Genomic DNA, 25106 nt, shown 5'->3' with positions numbered 1-25106 from the left:
ATCAAGTTAGGCTCTATATTCTAATGTGGCATTGAAAACCAGCATACAGGCAAAGCTGTACAATTGGCAGCTCTACATAAAGACCACCTGGACAATGCAATAGAGCCTTGTATTTGCTGGGACTTAGGAAATAAAAGATCAAGTTAGGCTCTATATTCTAATGTGGCATTGAAAACCAGCATACGGGCAAACCTGTACAATTGACAGCTTTACATAAGCACCACCTGGCCAATGCAATAGAGCCTTGTATTTGCTGGGACTTATGAAATAAATCATCAAGTTTGGCTCTGTCTTGGTGTTTCTATATTCTAATGTGGCATTGAAAACCAGCATACAGTCAAACCTGTACAAGTGACAGCTCTACATAAGGACCACCTGGCCATTGCAACCACTTTTTGGCGGTTAATTAGATAATATTTAAATCTACAGATGAGTTCAACAATACACGTTTATTTGTAACCATGCAATAAATCAATATTGTACTGCAGTGCTGGTAGGTAAAGTCAAAGTCCTTCACATGCCTGATGGCACATGCATAGGGCAGAGCCCATCTCCATCTAAGTTGCCCTGGGCCACACAACTTTGTGCAATCACTATACAGCAGGGGGCTAGTCCACTGGTAAGTGGTGTGTGTTCAACTTCCATACTCTTTCCCAAATGCTGAGTGCTAAGCAGAGAAAGCAGCATGTACTATTTTTAAAGTCTTTGGTATGACTCAGCCGGGAATCAAACTCACGACTACAAAATGCAACTTGGCCATTGCTGCTGGTAGGTACTTTGGTGATAACCGTAGCAATGATGCATTTCTCACCTGTTAAGGATAGGACAGAAGGCAGAGCTAGCCGAGCCAAATGGAATGAAGTTGATCTTGTTCTTGTCTGGGCAAAAGAACATAGATTGGTCCAAGGGCAGCCGCACTTTGCTGTAGTAAAAAAAAATGCACATAAATTTCTAGCAAAAGAACAGAAGACATCATTCTGTTCTACCATTGTACAAGGTATACTTCAGCTAAGTATATGTAAAATTACTAACAAACTTGTCTCTTTTCTTCTGGATTTACACCCAGGAAAGGAAGAAAAAGTCCTTCTATTTGAAGGCTAGGGAGTAATGAAGAAGGAAGTGAAAAGAAAAAACGGAAAGATTTCAGACAAAAGGACAGAAGAAAGAGTCTAAATTTCAGACAAAGGGACAGAAGGCATGTGTTTTACAAAAGGTATACTTATTATAAAGTATATGTACTGATACCAAACAAACCTAAAGCCAGGAAGGAAAGAAAAAAAATCCATCTACTATTTGTAAGAAGTACTAAACAAGAACGAAAAAAAGGAAAGAAAGTACAAGAGATGCCGTACCTGATAGAGGATAGGGAACGTGGAGTGATATTTATACATGTAACATCCGAGGAGAAGAGCACAGGGGTGCTCATGGAACGTGTCAGGGACAGGATAGGACTGGTCTGGACAGGTTTACACCTGCTGGGGTCAGCAGCAGCCAGTTTGGGACCAGTTTGGACTGGTTCTGGCCTGCTGGAACTGGTTGGCACCAGTTTGGGGCTAAAAACAAAGAGACACAACAAAGGAGAGAGCAGCAGGTAGAGGAATGGGACAGAAACAACACATCATGATTACAAACAAAAGAAAGAACTTGAGAAAAACACACTTTACAAAAAGTGCAATGAGACTCCATAGGATGGATGGAAACTGGGCAGAAAAGCGAGAACAGAAACAGCAAATAAAGCTAACAATTTCATCAGGGTTCTAGCCAGCATCCGTCCTTCCGTCCTTTGACGGAATTTTGCAGCTGGGGACAAAAAAATTTTGCCCATTTTGTCCTGTTCAATAGACAAAGATTGGCATGTATATTATAAAGATATTTAACAAATGAAATTTTGCAAAAGATCTCCAGAAATTCAACACAGATGCCATTTAACCAAGCTGAGTCTACTCTTCCAGCAAAATTTCCCCCTCAAAATGCAGGGAATAGCGTTTCGGAGGGTCCAAATTTTCCTGGAGCCCCTTAGCAGCCTCTGGAGCTCCACAGGACTTCCATTCAAAACCCAGGGGACAGAAAAAAATTCATGCTGGCTAGAACACTCAATTTTGCAGTTGAAGCACTTCCAGTATCTTACTATACCTCTTTGACTCGTCGATAGCGCTGACTTTCTCACATCCGTCTGGCGGTTCCCGCGCAAAGGAGTAACTATTGTTGGGCTTGGGCGAGGCGGCGTACTTTGGCAGCGGGGACATGCTTCCCATCTCCGCAGCGATGTCCGTCACCAGGATGTTATTGGTTGGTTTCGGCGAAACTTCGTATTTTGGTGACGGCGTGCGTATGTTCTCTGTGGGGAAGAGATATAGTACAGCATTTAATAAACATGGCTTGTTTTCTCATTTCAATTCTCAATTTTTCAGATATTATCAGATATGTGACATGGTTTGGGTGAAACTTCCTATTTCGGTGACGGCGTGCGTATGTTCTCTGTGGGGCATAAATGTTGTACAGCAGGTTATACATGTCATAATCTTATCAATTCTCAAACTATCAGATATTCTCAGATATGTTACTACATGTACGAGTGGTAATTTTACGATGGTACATTTTTCTGGAGGTAGCTTCTGTAATAAGTTCTGAGTGTTTGAGGACAGCCATACTTAAATCACATCCGGCTCGAAAATTACTTTTGGGATTAGGTGCATTGTTGCACCCAACCACACCACGTAAAATGCACCACATGGGTCACCACAAAAGATGAAGTGCTCACAATTTTGTACAATGACATTTCATTATCTTTCTTACAGTGTTACTAACAATTAGATTATGCTGTATACAACTATACTTTGGTATCTTTACATACGTACACCTACAAAAATATTTGGGTGCCCTGGGGCATGCACCTAGTATTTCAGGCCCTGACATCAAAGAACCTAGACCAAAGTTATCAATAAGCTCTGTGGTCCTTTCCAGTGTGACTACCTTCTGTGGTTTACAGGTTATGTGAACAAACACACAGACTTATAAAGGGAACGTACCTTTGTCTTTTGCCTCGTTTCCCGGACTTTCTGTGGAGCTCCCTCTGGAGGAAGGGTGTGAGCCGTCCCGCTCGACTGGAAAGGACGGCGACACCGACTGGCTACGGCTGCCTGAACCTGGGGGCAAAGAGGGGGGCGTGTCATTGTTACATCTCCATTCACTACAGAACAACAATACTATCTCTTTATTTACTTGAGATGACAAAGGGAACTTAACATAGGCTGCAATACAGGACTTTGAGGAAGCTATTCTCAGAAACTTTTAAATCCTGCAGACTTACTCTAAAAAAAAACTAAAAAAACATGCATGCGCTCTTACTTGAAGTCTAGGCAGACTGACCACAGAAGCGTAGGCAGGGGCAAATGAACTCTAAGATCTAGAATTCCTTTAGAACTGATACGAAATCTTCTGTTTAAATACACCGGAAAGCATGTGTATAGATTAGATGGCATTCTTTTAATGAAAACACACAGAATTTTGTTGTGCAGTGTGTGGACTTACCTGAACTGTCCCCGCTGATGAGTTCCGTCTCGTTTTCGTACGGTGTCTGCGTGTCGACCGTGCGCGTCGATCTCTGGCCGGGGAGCGGCGCCCGGTGGCCGTCGGGTGTGGGTTCCTGCAGCACAGGAATGGAAATTGCCGTCTGACAAAAAAAGAGATGCAGATGTTTAGTTGCATGCATTCTCATTGTCACACCATTTAAAAATCATAGAAAATTTCATAATTTTACATTAAAAAAAAAAGAGAGGGATATCTAGTCATGTCTACCAACACAATCCCACCAGATCATCTACACTATCTGCCATCCTTGAAATATACGAGTCGAAAGAAATTTCATATACAATGTGTTCCAGTATAATGCACTTTATCTATATCTTAACTATGCACACTTAGAGCTGCTCCACTATGGATCTCTCAAACACTGTTTTTAATTCTTAAATCATCATCATCGTCATACGTGCTTACACACGACGGGGTAAAATACCCGTTTGCTGACTGATAAAAGACGGAGGTTCACCAGGCCTCCGTCTGGGTGGTTTGTACTGCATCAAAAACTCCAGACAGAATGGTTTGCATCATCGCACACCAAAGCATGCCCTTACTATTTTGTGAAAGGTGTGGGCAGATAAACTTCAATAGAGGTTAGCCTTACTAAGTGCTAAGTATATGTCCTCACACAACAAGCTGAACACTTATTTCAATCATCTTGAACATTTATTTCAATCTTCTCACCTGAGTTCGTTCTTCTTCGTTCCCTGAGGTTTTAGTTGTGATAAACATTCGCTCGATTTCCTGGTTCAAACCCTCCACGCTATTTCTTAGTCTGCGAAAACAGGAAAAGATTCAATGTTATCTACAAAGTCTGAAAAAAAAAATGTCATCTTAACATTCCTAGTTCAAAGGACATGTTTACTTCAAAGATTGTGATCTCAGGTCACAACATGTCATTTTCTTTGTTCTTGGACATTCTTTGAGCATGTAGTCACAAAATGTTGGGAGGAAAACTTGAATCCAACCAAAATCACTCCCTGACACTGTGTAGCCTTGGTACCATCCGGATAGCAATTTGCTCCTGCGTTTATTATACACTATATAAATTCACTTCTCTGCTATTCCGTCTGGGAACTTCAGGCTTTTATCCAGGCATGCGTCAAGGAGTCATCTGGACGCACTTTTCTTAGAATAACAAGAAATTTGATGCCCCTGGACGCCCTATACTGGGGAGAAAATCCTCTGACAAGCATGAAATTCTGATTGATCAGGGATGCTACCAGGTCATCTGTGGTCACAGTCTTCTACTGTGAACTCTGGAACAGTATTTTGCCTCTTGGGATACCTAAGAATGCACTTTTTTTAACTTAAAATCATCAAAAACTCTGCACCATGGAAGGTGGATGCCCCCAGACCCTCCTACAATAGTCACTTACCGCGACTCACTAATGAGTTTGGACTCCCTATTATAAAATCCTAGCTAAAAGCCTGGGGAACTTTGACATCTCTAACATCTTGACTCGTTCAAATTTTGGACGAGGGCGCTGATTGGTCCCTACAGATGAGCAAATTAAGGAATGGGTTCAAGCACTCATTTGAACCGACGTTCCAAAGGAGGGCCTCTTGTGATCAAACAAGTGCTCTCGTATCCATTCCTTAATTTGCTCATTAACTGACGTCACCACCAAAAGGTTTGAATGTACAGTTCTCCAGACGGGTAGCAGAAGTGAATATAGGAGCGTATCACTACCCGAATGGTACCCAGGCTAGATATTGTATGTACTTAGGTGCAGACTCAGCACAGACTGTTCAGCATTACTCTCCCAACAAATCAATTGGGTGTTCTTATCTTCTAATAAAACGTTAATCCTTTAAAGATCAGGATAAATCAACTTCACCTTAAGTTTGTAACACTGTCTGTTACCTGGGAGGTGCGCTTCAATAAATCATTTGGGTAGTCTGATAAAACTTTAATCCTTTAAAGCTCAAGATGACTCGACTTCATCTGAAGTTTGTAACACTGTTTGTTACCTGGGAGGTGCGCCAAAGCGCAACTAATAAATCAATTGGGTGGTCTTATCACCTGATCAATCATTAATCCCTTAAGCTCAAGACAAATCGACTTAAGAACATACCAATTCAATTTGTTGGTTCACCGATTAAAAAAAACAACTATAATATATATATAGTATAAACAAATGCTTAACTGCAGAAACATCATGAAAACAAAGTCCGAGGACCAGGTTTATGCCTTAATGAGACAAGACAAATTGAGTTATCTTAAGCTTAAAAGGATTAAAGTTTTATTAGAAGATAAGAACACCCAATTGATTACGGTGTGGACATAGTCATATACAAGTTTTCCTCCCTGCCTGTTGCAATTATATCTGCTTGCTATATTTTCACTTTAAAAAAATCCGTGAACCAACAAATTAAATTAGTGTGGCCTACGCTTAAGTTTGCACCACTGTTCCTTACCTGGGAAGGGCGCCCTTTGGAATGCTATTGATGGGAATGGGAATGGGGATGGAGCGGGGGGTGGGCGACTGCTGGATCGCTGAGTGGTCTCCTGGCACGGGCGACTGTCTCTGCCCCGCGTCACGATGGTTGTTCTGTTTCGCATTCCGCTGCAGCTGCTGCCTAATTTTCTGTGAAAGCGAAGGACATGTAGTATCATGTTACTCATATCATATCAAATTACATCTCATCTTAAATCATATCGCATGTCATGTCATATTAATTTTCTGTGAAAGTGAAGGACATGTACAATATAATGTAGCATGTTACATCTCATGTCATATCAAATTACATGTCATCTCAAATCATATCACATGTCATGTCATTCTAATTTTCTGTGAATGTGAAGGACATGTAGCACTTTACATATCATATCATATCATATCATATCTCATCTGAAATCATATTGCATGTCATGTCATTCTAATTAACTGTGAAAGTGAAGTACATGTAGTATCATGATACATCCCATATCATATCATATTACATCTCATCTGAAATCATATTGCATGTCATGTCATTCTAATTTTCTGTGAAAGTGAAGGACATGTACCACGTTACATCTCATATCATATCATATTACATCTCATCTCAAATCATATCGCATGTCATATCATTCTAATTTTCTGCAGAAGTAAAGGACATGTAGCATGTTACATCTCATGTCATATCCTATCTCATCTCAAATCAAATCATATCGCATGTCATGTCATTCTAATTTTCTGCAGAAGTAAAGGACATGTACAATGTTACATCTCATATCATATCGCATGTCACAGGAGAGACAACAAATAAATGAGGCGTTGCATCTGACATTTGTGCACAAGGACACAGTACAGAACTGACATTTCAAACAGTTACCGGAAATCAGCTGAGACTGAACTAACTAGCGGGGAAAAAAAATTGCCTTTAGTTTCAGGTAAATAGAAAATTTAGGGGGGGGGGGGGTCAAAACGAATCATTATGGAATATGGGGTTTTGTTTTTGGGTGCAACATGCGTCTAGTTCAAGTCACTTAAGCTTTTGTTGTCTTTATTTCTGAACATGATTAAAGAAAGATTGCAAAAAGAGGGACACAGTTGTCTAACAAACCTCCTTAAGCTGGTCAGCACTTCCCCATGATGCAGATCTCTTGTGGGACGTTCCTCTTTTGTCAGCATCCAGCCAGGAGCTTGGAGTCTGATGAAACAAAACAAGCAGACATTTCTCTTCTATTCTGTCGGTTTTATAACATGTCTTAAAGCTAAATCTGTCGCTCAGCTGCCGAAACAAAATGAAATCCTCTCTACACCTAATACGACGTCAAGGAGAAAAGGAATCGTGAGTATAGCTCCAGGGCCCTCTTCAGTCTTGTCAGCTTGCTGCCTGTATCACAAGCAAGCATACATATAAAAGAATTTCATTTCCCTTGCCAGTCCTTTCAATCTGGTATCCTCAGGCCTGGTAACAAATTCATGCCTATGTATGACATGTGATCAAAGGTGGTGGTATGGCCTTTGAGTGGGCTGGTGTTTTTCATCTGTTCGTGCGCATGAATATGGAGTTCTTTGCTTCCGCTGGCTGTAAGAACAGGAAATCAACAGGTGTGATTAGTCTTTAGGTTACAAAACTTGTCGTACATTAGTCTTATTTGGTCAAGAGAAAAAAACTTTCCTGTGAAACGTGACAACAGCTTTGCAATGTCTAATGTACTTATACCTCAAACGAACACTGGACGCTGCCTTGGCAGATAGACAGAATCATGGATTTTGATGGGAGTAACAAGCATAAGTTTTACATAGTAGTAGTACCAGACCTGACTAACCAAATTAGAATGAATACACTTTGACATTAGGCCTTCTCGAGACTAGACTAGACTACGTACCTTTTTACATGTAAAACAACAATAATACTACACAACATGACAATACTGAAACGAAGAATCTACAGATCTCATATTGCTGCAGTGAAACAGAAACCATACCCATCTATCAAAAATACAGCCAGGCAAAGTCATACCATAATGGCTTGAAGCCTGCATACAGTGACAGAGTCAATCTCCACTCAATAGGAAAATGTCGACCAACTCTGGCGTCCCTTCTGTAGTAATCTCATGCCATGGTGCAAAGGTTCCAGTAAACTTTCCCCTATCGAAGATGAGAGCGTCTGATTGCGGCTGCCCTCTGAAATGCCATGTGGACGACACCCTGATGACATTACTGATGATTGGAATGATTAACCTGTTGCTCCTATGAGATTAGAGTTCCTATTCTTTATTGGAATGAGCAATTTGCGTCCACAGTCAACGTGGGTCAATGGTATAATTACTACAATACAAAGGAAACTTTCGGAGCACATAAAATGCATTATACTGTTACTAGCTACAGAGGAAAGAGGGAGTGTATATAGTTGTTGAGAATTTATTGCTGAAAATTTAATATGCACAATAGGGGTGGGTATTGGTACAGAACTTTTAGGTACAGGTGTGGACCTGAACCTGGACAAGTGGATGCCCGTTGATATGATCCGTTCATTTTCTAACAGGTCTACAATCCAGTCCACTGATTTTTTCCAGAGGAAAAAAAACGGTTTTGTACCAGTATGATGTACCGGTCTACACCCCTACTAGTAATATACAAACTTCTCATGTACTACTACTCCATTTGTAAGATTCTCTATACATAATATGAAAGATAATTTATGACTTAATTCTCATTTCTTCATTTCTGAAATGATATATCTTGAAGTACCTCCTGTGCAACATATTGAAGCAGTTCAAAAATATGTTATCCTGCCTTCTGGTTATTAGCACTAAATACGAGAAGCTTTTATCGGACATAAAAATAAAACTCTTACTGAATTACAGAAGGGGTACTAGGCTGCAATCATTTGGAAATGAATGAACAGGAAGTCCCCACTCACTGTGGCCTAGTTTCTCCATCTAAAGGTTACAGGAAATGAACGTCAATCAGTTATTGACCACCCCCATCCCAATTATGTTCTGTAGGTTTCCAGTCTTTCCAGTAGAAGTAGAATGCACCTGTCCCTGCCTCATTAGGGTGGCTTTAAGTTTAACTGACTTTCTTAGCCTTCACCTTTGCTTTTCCATTCCGGGTTACATATGGAAGATAATTAACAAATGGGAGATACATAAATACTGTATACTACCTATTAGTATTACATATAAACTGTACAGTAGAAGCCAGTTAATTGCACATCGTATTAACGCACACTTCTGTTAACTGCACGGAATCCCAAAATCCCAAACCGGTTCGGTCCAGCTGGATAACTTCGCATTACTGCACCAGCCGGATAATTGCACGAAATTCACTGGCAAATTGGCCGTGCAATTAAGCGGCTTCTACTATATATGAAAACTTCTCATGCAAAATGGCTTTTCCAGCTATTAACCAAGACTTTTCATCTCTTCTGTTTCTGTGTGATAAAACTACGGCACTGTACCTACAGCTGCCTGAATGCATGCTGCACAACTCGGCTAACAACTAGGCTATATACAGCACACAAAATACATGAAAGGCTTATTTCCATCTCAGCTACTCAAACTCATTTCACCAGTCTTAGCCAATGACCTGTGGGGTCACTCAGAACATCAGTAACTACTTTATACTAACAGGACCCGTCCCCATGGAGACGGGGTCACCACCTTGCTTTGTTCTATCTGACCTGTGACCTCAATATTGTGATTTTGAATATCACTGTTGAATTTTGCCTGCTAAATCTCATGCAGAAGATTACATGGGGCGGAAATGGACGGAATAAATTTTTATTAAGTGCGAGGGAAATGTCGCTATTAGTGCTGTAGGTATTTCTGTGAGCTGTTTTCTGTTCATGGGGCTCTCCCTCGAGTACGGTTATGGTCTAGGTGTGACCTTTGGGGTCAACTCAATTCTTCCTTTTACATTTGATATTACAATTAGACCAAATTAAGTCTGGAGAAATGGAGAAATAAGAGAGAAAAATGTTGATATTTAAGATTGGGAGTTTGCTTTAAATGTGACCTGGGTCCTGACCCTGGATATGGGTGATGATTTTTCATTACTTCTTTTTTACTACTGGGAATCTTCAATTTTCCACATGGAGTAACCTGGGGTTGGAATATGACTGAGCAGGTAACAAAGTCCAGGTGGAAATGTAGACTTTTATTAATTAATCTACATTTATTTATACTGAACATGAAGATGTATGCAAGAGATTATTTGTCCAACTTAATTTTTCCTTGCATCACAATTTCAAACCTGGCCGGGCAGCTTTCAGGGACGGAAAGTACACAAAATGTAAAGAGAATAGTCGTGGGCATCTTTTGTGTACATTTTTACGAATACATCTTTATCTTTTGTTTCCACAAACAGTCCCGGTTTGGAAATGGTCTTTATCATCAGTTATTCTGGATGTAGGAGTCACCTGAAGTTCGTTTAAGTGCCAAAGGTTAAAGGAACTCTGGACTCTCATTGATTGGGTGCTTTGCACAGGTTAACCCTGTTGGTAGAATTAGGTCATGAACTTGCACAAAGATTAAGGTAGTAAGTACTGAGGAAATCCTACAAGTACCGCACCGCAAAACGTAGGAAAATAGATTTTTAATTTTGTCAAGTCATGCCTTCATTACTACATTTGTTTTGTTACCATACGTGCATGTAGAACTTCCAAAATTTCCATGCCAGTATTTTGGACACACCCTGCAGTTGTCCATGTATATGGCACAACACTTACTCATAAATGCCTTCCACTCCTCACATGACTATTGATCGCCTTCTGTGATCACAGGCCATTACAAAGGTAATGGGGACAAACATGTCCCTATACACATGCTGCAGGAAAGCTGGAATGGTTGTAAAAAAAACTTACACACAAAACAAAAATGGTCCAATCTTCAAAACTGAGGGTTGAATAATAAGGTTATTGCATATGTATGGAAAGGCTGCTTTGGGGAATAATTGGTGTGCTTTCACAAGTTACAAGAAATGACAGTAGTTGTTGTTATAAGTCCATTCAACAATCCATCAAACTTTGGCCTGGTTTTCCGCTGTTCTAGAGCGGCAAGCTGAGTTGCGTGTCACACGAAAGTTTTCAGGAGAGCTGTCAGGAACATCAGTCATTTTTAACTGTAATCCATAAGGACTGTAATTGTTACGGGTGCTGTTAGCAGTGGCCAGAAGTGCCCAATTCAGCTCCATTAAATGACTTTGGGGAGAAGTTTATCATACCACAACAGCAGTACCCGTTTCAGCACCAAGGACAGGCTTGGTTATTTCCAGTAGTTAAATGTACTCATCTTTCATGATGAAAAATGAAGCAAGCACTAAGCAGCAGTGGGTTCAAGTTGCAACCACCTGTAAATTGTCTTAATTGCATGTCCAGGATATTCAAAAGTTTTAAAGCACATGTTTGCTATCCCCCAACCCTCAGAAAGTTTCTGTAACACACAGGAACTGCTATTTTGAATAATGAATCTGTAGATCTGTAGCCATGGATCACGTATTCCATTCCTGGCTTTATATTGTGTCCCCGGGGAAGGCACTTTACACAGCTTTCTATACTCCAACCAGGTGTAAGAATGAGAACAGGACTTCAGTTGGGAAGATAAAAGGTGGTTGAAGAGAACTCCACCTTCCAATACCATGGCCTGAACAGTGAATAACAACTCACTGGACCAATGGCCTCAAAAATACACACTAAGCTCTAAGCTCATGAATCTAAAGGAACTTTACTTTAATAAGGGCTGGGTAGATTCATCTGATACTCTACTTGGCTATGTAGTGCATTCTTTACAGTAAATCTTTCAAAGTCTTGAAATTGGACTGATGACCAAACCTGCAGTGGATACAAGTTGTTGCCAACATGACTGAAGAACAGTACCACTACATTGACCAAGGGAAGGTTGAAAGGGTTCATGCACAATGAAGAATCAAGTCAGCACTACCATCAGCACGCTGCACCGTTTTGGCTTGGGGTCAATCTCTCCAATTATCGGCACATTGATCGGAGGGCCCCGACGTGTCAGCCGCATGAATTGTTGGCCCCGGCTGGAGAGATGGGGGCTGACAGAGCGTTTTCAGCTGCACCCCTGAGCAATCAGGTCATCCACAAGTTGGAGTGCACCAAACACAAAACCATTTAGACATCAGAGTGAGACGGGCAGGAGAATTGAAGTTGAGTGCTCCCACTTCTGACACTTACTCGTGAAGATTCAATGAATAATAATATGAAGTTTAGTATGAAGATGATTTATCGGAGAACTTTTCAAGTAGAGCATCGCTTGTTGGAAAAGAGTTGAAGGACAGGTGTTCGATATCAGGTCTGACACAGCACTAATGAAGTAGAATCTTGGCTCCAGTTCTGAGACATCCGTCAGCCTTTTAAGACACTATACCATCAAATGGTAGTTTGGGAAACTTTTGGCAACAAGAAGCCACATGAACTCAATCACCGCTATGTAATCCTATTGAGTTCATGTTCTCAAACTAAGGAAAGAGTTAAATGTCAAGTAAAGATATTGTCATATAATTGAGTGCAATGAGTAATACACCTAAGGACTGTAACTCTTAAAAGAAGCAAGCAAGTCCAGTGAGCACGACGTACAGAGATTATACCACAGTCTGTCCTGAAGGTTTGCTAGTTGGTGTGAGATCCAAAAGTCTAGGTACATTCAGTAGTTCAAACCTTGACCTAGTGATTCATGGTCAGGATGACAATCCAATCCACTCCATACAGATACCACAAATTGACCCAATTTCTTTGTGTGGCACAGTTGGTGCATGAACTGACCCACATTCCTGATGATTATAGTATGCAACTCCTTGGAAAATTCAAAATTTAAGTTTTATCTCTCATGTAGCTAAAGTAATTCTGCAAACAGAAACTACTTAATTGTGCAAAGGATGACAAAATACATGCTTTGATGGAAAGAGTATGTTAAATGTCTTGCTGAAGAGATTTCATTCATTATTTTAGAGGACTGTGAAAGTCATACATACATAAAACATAGATTCCGACTGAAGAGAAACCAAGTGTAAAAGCAATAATATTCCGTAATTTGAAAGCAATCTAACCTGTGAGTTGAAGCACATCGTGGTTAGTATATTCATGGAGTCTGGAGCAGCTTATCACATAAAAGCTCCCAGGTGAAATCATCCCATCCAGGCAAACTGATCAAATTTGCATGAGGACGCTTAAACTCCAATCACTTTTGTATGTCACAAACAGAAAGTCTCGTAGCGCAAAACATATTAGCATGATTGGGACTGTGAGAAGCCCGATCATTTACTATTCAGTGTATAACAGGCAACGCTGAATTCTATTGTGTTGCTTTGTTTATGTTGTAGGTTTCATGGTCACTTTTAAGAGCTCAGAAGTTATTACACCACGGCCTTAATTTTTGGGACCCCATTACCCATATTATATAGTGTCCAGGATTACCCAACATAATAAAATCTAATTCACTTCATCTTCCAACACGGCCGCCAAATTAGATGCCAATAATCACTTTTCTATTGATGTCCATCACCTTAATGTACGGCTTACAGCGCATAATAGAATTTACGACTGAAAAGGTATGTGTAAAAATAGGGTAGGATTAAAATGGAGCACAGACAACACAATGGTAGACACTGTGGTTCCTTTGTTTAAAGCATTTTCCCTCACTACATTTTAAATGATATTAACATTATAGCTTTTATGTGAAGAGTTGATGGAAATGACATTTGGCATTAAAACTAGAAATAGTACCTTACATGCATGTGATGTCAAAGGAAGCACCAATCAATAGTTGTAAAAGACTAGGAATCTCCTGGCAACCAGAGTTATGTAATAAAGCAAAATGTTAACATCCGCAAGGCAGTTTCCTACTGCATCAATACTTTTAGAAAATTCAATTCAATTCTTTTTACCTACAGTGGTCTATAATTCTACATGGTAATTGTTTCTAAGAATCTCATGCTTGAAAGTTTTTGGTGAGCTTATTTTGCACAATTTTCATTTAAGTTTTTTATTACCCTACACTGTAATAAAAAAATACATGCTGTATGCCTGCATGTGTTCTATACATTTACCATGAACAGTGCCTATCAAAGGCTTTTAACTGCAGCCATGCCTGTGGCTCATATAATTACAAAGCCTGCAGTGCTGCAAGGTCTCCATAGGAACATCTAAATGACGCAAATTGGAGGGAAACATCTGTGGAGCCGTCAATATCATGTTCGCTTTCAACTTTATTCTCATTGCGACTTCAAGAGGGAGGTATATAAAACTTGAGGGAACATCTGCTTTTTTTTATTACAAAGTTACAGAGATGATTCGGCTTCAAGCAGTTTTGCTTAAAGGGCATTTTGCAAAGGCTTCAGAAGTGATAATGACGTTAGGTATTATTGCTTTAAACACAAGAAGTGAATACACTTTGTCCTTTAGGCAATGTGGTCCTCAGTACGATCAGGACTAAAAATTCAACTGGCATTCGATATATTATAAGAGTGCTTCCATGCAGGAAGATGGCACAAATCACCAAACGCTGCGTGAAACTACAGTCATATAATTGATATATTACCCCACACTTCTGCTTGCGGGGATAATATTTCAAAAATACAAAATACAGGCGCGCAGGATTTATGGTTACCCTTTGTGCCTGCGCATGAAGGCAGAAATGAATTTATCTCCGGTGTGACTGACTATTACAGTTCTCAGCTAAATTTGTATCAGTGGCCAATAAATGGAATGAATTGCCACATCCATCCACTGCTCCAATCACAAAGAAAGCTTTCTGCATGGACATAAAGCGCTAACGGCCCCAGGTTTTGCCTAGAGTGCATGTCTATTCAACTGTTCTTATCATTTTTGCCCCTTAGCGGTGACCATAATGGCTTCATTTCTCTTAAGAACCAATTTTCACATGGCTGCTGGGCACAAGATATGTTGGCAGCACGTCCCATACCTTTATATATGCCATATCTCTTTTCTTGAATGATGATAGTTGCCTCGTCGTTCAAATAGTCGTTCTGGTCTCTACAATTCAAAGGCTGCGTGCCAAAATGATTCCACTGCAACGTAATTTTCAAGCAAATCCTCTCTTTGGTTGATTGTATCTCTCCAACTGAAAAGAAGACGTAATTTTTCTTGCCCTTTGATGTAATGCAAAGGGAAATTTCCTTTACCTTCTAGTCAAATAATTCCTCTGCAATGTAATTTTCAAGCAAATCCTCTCTTTAGTTGATTGTATCTTTCCAACTGAAAAGAAGTGATTTTTTGCCCTTTGATATAATGTAAAGGTAGTAATGTAAAGGGAGATTTCCTTTACCTTTTAGTCAAATGCATCTCTTCCTTCCATTAAAAATGGCTCTACAATTTACAGCCCAATTCTAGTCTAAGCGAGGAGTCATTACTGGTTCATTACCAGAGTAGTGGCAGCTATAGAGGATGGAGCCACCAGGGTGCTGTTTATCTCTTTTCTTCTGCCATACATACATGCATGTAATGTTTTCTATGAATATCTGTTACTAATTTAATAACTTCTTTGGTATATGTACTGTATGAATCGAAAGACCAAAGAAAAGATTTTCCTCGAAAAAAATGTTCCAGGGAGTGTAATTGACTTTCATTTGGATGAGTTAATGGTGGTAACTGTTGACAAAACATTCACACTTATAGACTCTGAGGTAGTTACTTTTTCGTACGGGAGAAGCATGTTAGTTGTCATGTCTAATTTTACACGAGACAGTTGCTTTATATTTCCTTTTGATTAGAACTGACAGCAGAAGATAACGTCTCTTTTAAAAATGTTATCCTTCATTTTCCCAAGTTTCCATATAGCCTATAGACACTGTAGACAATCCATTAGAAAAATGATGAATTATGCTTCAAGTCAGGAAATGTAGCCACGTCTTTCCCCCATTGAACGAGTCTCCAAGGGGGTCATATGCTAAATAATACGCAACAGAATCATACTCTGTTATCTGCCCAAATCAAGGTTCCCTTCTTGTAAGTACCATTGATTGAACTGGTACATACTGTCAATTATTTCTTTTCAAGGCAGGTCCTTGTCACTGGTGTATTCACCATAGGTGGCACCTCGTTCGTCAGCGCACTATTCAGTACCACATGGGGCGGCTCATTTATCTGCGGCCTATTCAGCTCCCATTATATGTCCATGTTACAGTGCATTAATCAATGGGACTCAAAATTAGAATGCCCATTAGTATTTTATTACCACAAAATTTTCCGATTATTCCATAAGCGAGGGATATGACTGCGGGTGGGGGGAGTGTGAAAACATTGCTACCATTTTTTTTTCCAGAAAAAGTTTGTGCTTTGTTTCCTTCTGTTAAATTATGTTGTTATATTGTGATAAGGGGGCTTAAACTTAATAACTTAAATTTGATAGAGAATTTTAATGCCAATGTCCTTTTAGTACAACATAGGTTTCTATAGGTTTCTATGCACCAGATCACATCCACAACAATGCATAGTTTTTTGAAAACCATACAGAACATGGCAAACTTTTGGTAGCGCGCATAGTCCAGTGGTTAGCGGCCCTGCCTCTGGAACTAGAAGCCGTGAGTTTGATTCTGACATGCACCCAACATGCACGCTACCACTGTTCATTGTGCTTGTCATAAAGAGCTAAGGGAATTTCCTTGGCACAATGAACCTGTAATACTGTACATAGCATCTGTCCTCTCTGTCACGACCAGTGGAAGACTAGCTCTTCAGTGGGCTAAAACTGGATCGAGATCACTTTCCTTGATTTTAAAGCCACTTACAGTACATTACATCACCATGAGCAGCAAGGCTCGAAATACTTAGTTTACCTGCATATGCATGTTAGTCACTCAGTGTAGGTAAAATTAAAGCTGTGCAGGTATTCCTGACCTCTACCTGCACTGATCCATGTACTGGGTTTATATATACATGTTTCATGATGTGGGCTTTTATTGGCTGCATTGTACTGTTACCACCTATGAAGTATAAAAAGAAATAACAAAGCAATTTCTGAACAGATTTTAGTATGATCCATTCTTCCTAAATTCTGAGTGGTGCAGGTAAAATTTGTTTGGTGCAGATAATTTCCAATAGTATTTCAAGCCCTGAGCAGTATAGAGTGTGCTAGTACTATGAGACCTGTAGTGCAGAATGAACCTAAGGGCTAGGGAAAAAAATGTTGTGTTTCCTGTTTCAGTTCAGAAAAATTAGGGTCGGTAGGTAGGGATTATCTATTTTCTTGTCATTCATTTTTAGGCTGGCCAAAACTCGAGCGCTACATATTACAATAGAGTTGAACAAAGTAAGTGAAATACATGAGAACACTTGTCTTTCAATGTCAAACTTTAATTTTGCGCATAATAGATACATTTATCCTTCATTGGATAGGACAAGCAGTGTTATTACTTTAGTAGGAAGCAGGCTGAATAAAAATTCTAACTGGAAACTATGTGCACCCACTGCAATAACCAACCACTCCCCAACCCTAACAAGGCTAGGGTCAGCAGGTTTTACTAGGGTAGGTAGGGAAACAAGAAACACAACATTTTTTTCATAGGCCTGAGTACTATGACTAGTATGGGACCTGTAGTGCAGATTGAGCCTAATCTGATGTGATGTATCTGGGTCAGCAGAAGTGGTGGGACTGGGATGGCAGGACAAGATAGACAAGTCTGAGTGATTATCACTGCCTCCTTATCTAATCAACACCCCCTCTAATGGAGGTAATCAGCACCAAATCAATCCTACAACCTGCTTTCCGCCAGGAAAAAGTAATCCACTTTGGGACAAACTATCGTTAAACTATAAAAAGATTTGTTTTCTGCCTGGTGCTGCAATGTGTATAAGAAGAGGACATTATCATGCAGCATGTTGCGAAAGAGCTTGAGCATGCGAATGTAATCCTATTTTGTATTTATCCTACTGAATGTGAAAACAACTGCTGTTCAGAATGTGACAACTTGTGGTTAGTTTAATGTTTACCCCTGCCATTTCATGCAACATGTGAAGAGAGAAGAGTCCTTAAGCGCAAGCATTAAAGAATTTCTGTGGCTACATCGCTTACTTTTTGTAGTCTGCGTTTCATGTTTCAACATGGACTTCAAAGCAAGTACTTTAGAAACGATAGCTTTCCTCCCTCGCTGGAGCCCATTCTTGGCTTATCTCTCTCCTTATGGCATGCAATATTCAGGATTGCAGTTTTGTGCGGGATTACAATTTACGGAGCTACTGCTGGGACTGCCTGGGGTGCTGTGCGTCCTATGGGGAAGGAAGAAGCCCCTTTCTGTGGATGAAATGCCTCCTGGCTCTGGGCAATCTATACCTGCATTATTCATACACGCTACAACTTGGCCTTTTAGCATCGAAGCTCTGTATCTAGGAAAGACAAATTGCTGGTAACATGTTACATGGATAGCAATGGTAGAGGGTTCACGGAACATCTCAATGAGAACATGCTGATCTTATTTCTTTATATTGTTACCTCCATGAAAAAATGGAGGTATAGTTTTGAGTGTGTCTGTGTGTGTGTTTGTGTGTTTGTGTGTGTGTGTGTTTGTGTGTGTGTCTGTGTGTCCGCATATTGTGGTCAGCATAACTTGAGAATCTCTTGATGGACTCCGATGATATTTGGTATGTGGGTAGGGGTTGGGAAGACGAAGGTCAAGGTCAATTTTGGGCCCCCTGGTGTGTGACCTTGGTACTGCAGCGCAACTTCCGGTTTTGCTATCTCGGTGTTCTGAACATGCTATGGTCAAGATTTTTAAGTATTAGATAGCTCTTGTGCTCAGGAAAAAATGACATAAGTTTGGGCCCCCTAGCGTCTAGTTTTGGGATAGCAGGGGCATTTTTCTCAAAAACTTCTGACGAGGATAACTCAAAAGAAGCTCCATCTTAAGATTGGAATTCCGTTTTTCCCATTTTGAAATGTGCTAATATTTTCAATATAAAAGCACTTGGTGCAAAGTCTTTACATATGATTGACAAGTATGATGCACAGTTGTGAAATATGATAATAACTTTCATGAATATTCATTTTGAAAATTTTCTTCCTGCAGGAATTCCTGCAGGAATTCCTGCAGGAAGCGTTTTTCCTGCAGGAATGCTGCAGGCATTCCTGCAGAAATTCCTGCAGGAGAAAGGTAAATTCCTGCAGGAAGAATGTTTCCTGCAGGAATTTCTGCAGGAATGGCCTTATAATTCATATCTAAATCAATGACACTAAGATAGGAGTGCTACACACCGGCAAAAAAGTATGCAACAAACGTTTTAGTAGTAGTTTCTCCTATTCATGCAACTTTTTCAACATATACATTTACATTTTGTACTACAGTTAAATGTAGAGTATAATCACACCCCGCGCAACATTTCTACCCCATTTACATTTTGTACTACAGTTAAATGTAGAGTATAATCACACCCCGCGCAACATTTCTACCCCCAGTTCAACCTGTATGACCTCACAAGCGCCATGTTCTTGTTGACTGTCGACGCATCAAAAGCCAGCCAATTTCTCAACAGTTATCATATATAATATCAATGTCACTAAATCCTTCAAAATTATGAGGTAGTCTGGCAACATTTTGGAAGCACGACGTGTGCCCGACTCGGGGTGGTCGTGGTCGCAAGTTTGAGTTTAATCCGATTAAATGTGAACGCATTTTTTTAATCCAACAGAAAGCTTTAATCGGATTCCTCATTTAACTCACTTGTATTTTTTCATTTGAATGGGGTCCAAGTTGCCCATGACATGTTCAACAGTTGTGCCGACAGAGCCATTACGGCTGTTCACACATGGGTGTTTTCATCAAATGAAAACTGCTCTATTCGAATGCTCCTTCCATGCATGCAATGATATCTTGTAAACGCAGTACCAAGTTGAACGTGGCAAAGAATGAAAGCTCCTTGGTCAGGAACTTGAGATTTGTTTGATCTGGTTGGTCATATTTTGACCATCATAAGATTAACACTTGAATTTTTGTTCCAGAGAATATTTCATAAAGTTTAAAATTGGGCCTAAGAAAGCCAGGGGCTTGCTTCCTCTTGTTGAAAATTCAAGCAAGTATGCGCTATTGTAATGCGGGTTCAAAGTAAGGTCAGCTATTGTTCTATAGATATGCAAAGGATGCTGGTGTCCAATTATCAATTATCAAAGGACTAATTATTCCCCAGGTCCAAACATCCTGGCTACCTGTAGTGCTGAGGACCTAAGGCCTTCAGAAAGAATCCTGGAACTTGGGGGTACACTATTACAAGAAATTACAGACTGAAGAATTACAGAATTTCAGAAACCTAAGTTCACTTTTACACTAATCTATTTAAATATGAAATGGTTAAACCTAAAGGGTAAATCAAGGTTGTCTTTGTCAATTTAAAGGTAAACTATGAATAATTTTTCTTGAAGTTTTGTGAAAATTTGATGGTAATTGTGGACTCCACTTATAATAAGGTAATAAATAGACTGCTCAAACCAAGGAGGTTTAATATAGGCATCATGGAATGAAGTCAGCACCTCTGTGCCTAATTTCCAATCCAGCTGTGCCTTGCTCAATTTGCCCTTCAAGCTGCGTTACATTAAACAACTGCTCGCTATCAGACCCCCTTCTGTCAGTAATGACCATGGTAAAATCAGACCCGAGTGCTCGAAAATAAAAGCTGGACTGCTTCTAGTTGGGGGGGCTACTTTCAAAGTTGGTCATTTGGTCGTTTGATACCACTGTTGCACAGTGACTATGACTGCTTCCCAAAAAACCTGGTGCAGAATGAAGACCCAAAAAAAGTTTGCTTTTGCCCAACTAGTGTAACAGTGGGTTCAAGTAGTTCCTACCGTCCTTGCTAAGGAGCTCTGAGCTTTTGTGGCGACAGCGGTAGCGTACTGGATTTGTGATCCGGCTGCTGGTTTGAATCCTGGGAGTTGGGATGTTGTTTTTTCTGTTCTACTCGCCCCTCTGGTTGTTTCACTGGTTGCCACACCAGATATCGAACCCTTTCTTGAGTGACAGATAAAGCTCCTTGGTTAATAACAAAGGACACAAAATATGCCGGGAAAGGAATATACACCGGTAAGCTTGTACGGGCTAGACGAGTTCGTCCCCCCCCCCCCAAAAAAAATCGCCAAGCTTCCCAGAGAGGCCGGTGAAGGAGCCGAACTCATCTAGCCCGTACAAGCTTTCCGGTGTAAATTCCTTTCCCGGCATATATTCCTTTCCCGCAATATTCCCGATTAAAAATCGACCCCCCCCACCCCCCCCCCCACCGAAAAAAAAAAAAAGCCAAGCTTCCCAGAGAGGCCGGTGAAGGAGGCTACTAGCCTGACTAAAATCGCGCTCCTAGCGGCCAGCCCTATAGTATTGCTGCTGCCCTAGGAGGGGTCATTAACCCCAGCCAGCGATAGATTGTGTAAACACAGGCTACTCAGCCTAAGGTGCATGCAAAAATGACTTTCAAGCCCTGTGATGCAAAAAAAAACAAGACAGTTTTAAACAGTTTGTATTTTGCCTTATGATGCAAACTGGTACCAAGGCTAAAGGGAAAAGGGATGCATGGTAATGTGACCTTTCCCACTGACACAGAAGAGGGTCTGCATGGGGGGTTCTTGGTAACGCTTAACGGTGAATTCAGGAGGCCCGGTAATGCTTAACGGTAAATTCAGAAGGTCCGGTAACGCTTAACGGTAAATTCAGGAGGGGTTACAAAGCATGACAGTAAACATTGACGTTCGTTCCTCTTTGTACGGCGCTAAACTAGGTTACCTCGATGGTTGAAAATATCAGACTAATGGCATTGTGAGAAGGAAAAGGTGCCCAGAGCCCGGAGGAATGACAGGGACAATGTCTGCTGTGTCTATGACGTTTGCTTCCCTGGGTCAGTGCTCCCACCAGAGGCGGCAACAGCAGTTTCTTGTAGGCTGGGGGGGACTATTGCTGACAAAATTTTCAGCACATGGAGCGCCGAAGGCGCAACGCATCGTATGGGGGTAGGGGGTATGCTCCCTGGGAAATTTTTTAAAATCATGGCCCTCTGAAATGCTATTTCCTGCATTTTCCGGCAAATTTTGCTGACAGAATAATGAAATTTTCATCAAAATTACACATGGTTGTAGCAATTGACCTCCGGCCTCCGACATATTTTTACCATTTCAAGCTCGGACGGCACGAGAAATTGCCAGACAAGTCCGGGGAAATTTAAAAGTCTGGACCGTCTGAAACGCCATTTACTGCATTTTGAAGGACAAATTTTGCTGGCCAACGAAGGTAAATCAAATGACATTTTATTAAAGAGAAAATTTTTTGGGCCAACGCCCCTGAAACATGTTTTCGCCAGGTCGTCGTGAGCACCAAAGCCGCAAGCCGTTGCAAGGGAGGTCTGGAGAAACCTCATTTTCTGCATTCGATGAGAAAATTTTGCCGGAAACTATGCTAAGTTGGACACTGAAATCTGTTTGAGTGAAAAGGTTTTTTGGGAGGGGGAGGGGCGACGCTTCCGCAACATATTTTTACCCGAAGCGGCCGGGAGGCTCGGAGAAATTTTGAAATCTGGACCCTTTGAAACACCATTTCCTGCATTTTCAGGGGCTCTATCTGGCATTTGACTTCGTGGGTATAACTTGTTACGAAGAATTTCTTGGTAATGCTTAACGGTGAATTCGGGATAACAAGTAACGATTAACGTGGAATTAAAACGACCAATACGCTTCACGAAGAATATACCGATAACGCTTAACGGTGAATTAGAGTGGGTCGGTAACGATTAACGGTAAATTAAAATGGCTCGTAACACTTAATGGAAAAAGGCATGCAGGCCCTCACAGAAGTGCAACGTCCTTCACAACCTTACACTTCTGAAACACAAGAGAAAAATTTGTGCCTGGCTCCCAGGATTTTAACCTGGGCCCGCCAGCTCATGAACCCAACACATTTACCACTCAAGCTAAAAGTTGACAGAACAGACTAATTAGACTAGTCAGTTGGTGTCCTCCGAACCCTACTGTGTCATTTGCACTGTGCTTCTTTGTCTATCATGATCAGAATCTCCAAGCGGATCTTGCAGGCTGACAATACTATCTTATGCAACCGTAAGAAGCTACATTCTTTCATGGCCTTTCAAGTGCCTTCAAACACATCCTGTTTCAAAAAAATTTTTGATTCAGAAACATGGCCTAAATATAAGATTATTATCTAAAAACTTTTATTTTCCTGGGTGACGCCACAAAGTATGACGTCACATACCTGGATGTAACCTGGATCCAAGCTTCAATGGTATATAATATTATATTATATTATGTAAAGTGAGAGGTTGGCTAAAGTGCAATGCAGAGCACTACCTAATTTACCATTTTTCTGAATTCTAAGATTTCCATTAGTTGGCAGTTCAAAACAAAAGTGTTGAGCCAGATCAAGGAGGTTGAAAGAGGGCCAGATCAAGTTGGTGAGATCAAGGAGCTTTTATTACTCCTTAATTTGCCGATCTGGTTTAACCATTTGAATCCTGTAATCTATCCCAGAAGTGAATTTTCAGGTTTCTGCAATTTTGAAGTTCTTCTAGTTCTAATCTGGCTCAAAAGCAGTTCAGTATAGAAATATCTCAGCAAGAAGCAACCTCCTTGATCTCAGGGAGGTGTTCTGAATCTTTCCATCCAGTGCTTTGGGACAGTCCCTGTGGGACTTGCTAATTCAACTTGCTAATTGGGGAGCATGCCTTAACAATAACTGACCTCCTTTGAACCTGCATAACAATGTGCATAATTACCAAAAAGAGGAAAGTGAGTGCCTTATATACAGGCCCATGTAATAGGATTTGGAAACTACAAATAATCTCTGGAACAAACTTTTGCCTGTTGTTTCTATATAATGAATCAATGACCTTGATTGTACATTTGTGCTCAAACAAGCTAAGTACAGATTGTAGCGCTAGTGACAGTCGAAAATTTGGGTGAGTCCAATTTTGGTGTTGGAAATTACAGTTCAACTATTTCAAGAATGACTTATACCAACACAGATGAACTTTCAAGTTAAGTTATAAATATAAGTACAGATGGAATCAATAATGTATGGTTGATCTAATTGCATGAGAAATATGAATTTTTTTCCGTGGTATTCAAGTATTGGAAATAGGGAACATATCTTGTATATTTTCAAAGAGGACGTTTCTTTTGTTGTTGTATAAAGTACACTAAACAATAAAGTGACACTCATCCTCTATCTTATTCAAGTTACAGTATTGGCAAATTCTTTGTTCCAGAGGAATGCGGTTATGTCGGCCTTCTGGCTTATAATGAATCATACTGGTAAACAGCTTCATAGCGGGCTTCAAGTTTATTAATAGTCAAAAAGATAATGGTTCTTTGGACCAGATAAAGCCCAGGTTATCAATAAGTTTGGTTATCAAAAAGTTTGTTGTTATTTTGTGGGCCTTTCTGCTTTTCAACGCCTGGCTCTATAGACTAGTACAAAAATTGCATGTATTTGCAAGATACTCCAGGACCCCAAATTTTACATATCAATACCCTCCGTGTTGGCAAACTTTCCTGGTTGATTTTGAAGAGTAGAAGGCCTGTGGTATATATTTTGATGTGATACTGATAGCCATTCTGGAATGGTAGCTTTATTCTGGCTATCAGTATCAGCCTTCAAACCCATCATCAGGAACTTTTTGTCTGAAACCAAGATAAAAGCCCCTTGCTTAAACAAGAGACCTAAGGTAGCCAAGACAAGAGTAAAAGATTACCAATTGAAAGGCAAATAGTAAAAAATTATATCTATTCCAAGGTTGCTGTAAAACCTAGGTTAGGTCAGTGAGATCAGAGAATTCTAAACTCCTTGGTGATCTACAAGGTAGTTAAACCTCTTTGGGTAAACTTTAGTCTTCTATGCAGTGTTAAATACTGACCTGTTCTATACACCAGTGGAGGCACTGAATAAGGCAGCTACCATTCACTTCAGTCTCTAATTACCTGTCATTATAAATCAATACACGCATTGTTGTTGCTGGCTTTAAACACCTTCATGTAGGTGCAAAGGAGATTATATAATGACTTCTCTAAAGATAGGTGAGAAAGGGGAGGGGAGGTGATAATATCACACTCTTGTGATAAAAAGGCCTTT

At 40.3% G+C, this 25106-nt stretch overlaps 1 protein-coding gene across 4 annotated transcripts in view; it reads right to left on the bottom strand.

The window, feature by feature from the left end:
- LOC118423794 (glucocorticoid-induced transcript 1 protein-like) overlaps positions 1-25106 on the bottom strand; it is a 73147-nt gene that overhangs the window by 3973 nt on the left and 44068 nt on the right. Inside the window, exons 3-11 of one of the 4 annotated variants that reach the window (XM_035832028.1) lie at positions 7132-7218; positions 6001-6170; positions 4264-4354; positions 3532-3673; positions 3030-3146; positions 2134-2338; positions 1353-1553; positions 812-922; positions 136-253 (exon numbers count right to left, since the gene is read on the bottom strand). In XM_035832028.1, coding sequence (XP_035687921.1) covers positions 151-253; positions 812-922; positions 1353-1553; positions 2134-2338; positions 3030-3146; positions 3532-3673; positions 4264-4354; positions 6001-6170; positions 7132-7218 — 1227 coding nt within the window. In that variant the 3' untranslated portion in view covers positions 136-150. Of the gene's footprint in view, positions 1-135; positions 254-811; positions 923-1352; positions 1554-2133; positions 2339-3029; positions 3147-3531; positions 3674-4263; positions 4355-6000; positions 6171-7131; positions 7219-25106 lie in introns of those variants that run through there. The other 3 variants (XM_035832027.1, XM_035832030.1, XM_035832029.1) reach the window with 3 other exon arrangements.

This window comes from Branchiostoma floridae, chromosome 10, assembly GCF_000003815.2.
Source record: "Branchiostoma floridae strain S238N-H82 chromosome 10, Bfl_VNyyK, whole genome shotgun sequence".
NCBI lineage: Eukaryota > Metazoa > Chordata > Leptocardii > Amphioxiformes > Branchiostomatidae > Branchiostoma > Branchiostoma floridae.
This window is presented reverse-complemented; position numbering and strand designations above follow the sequence as displayed.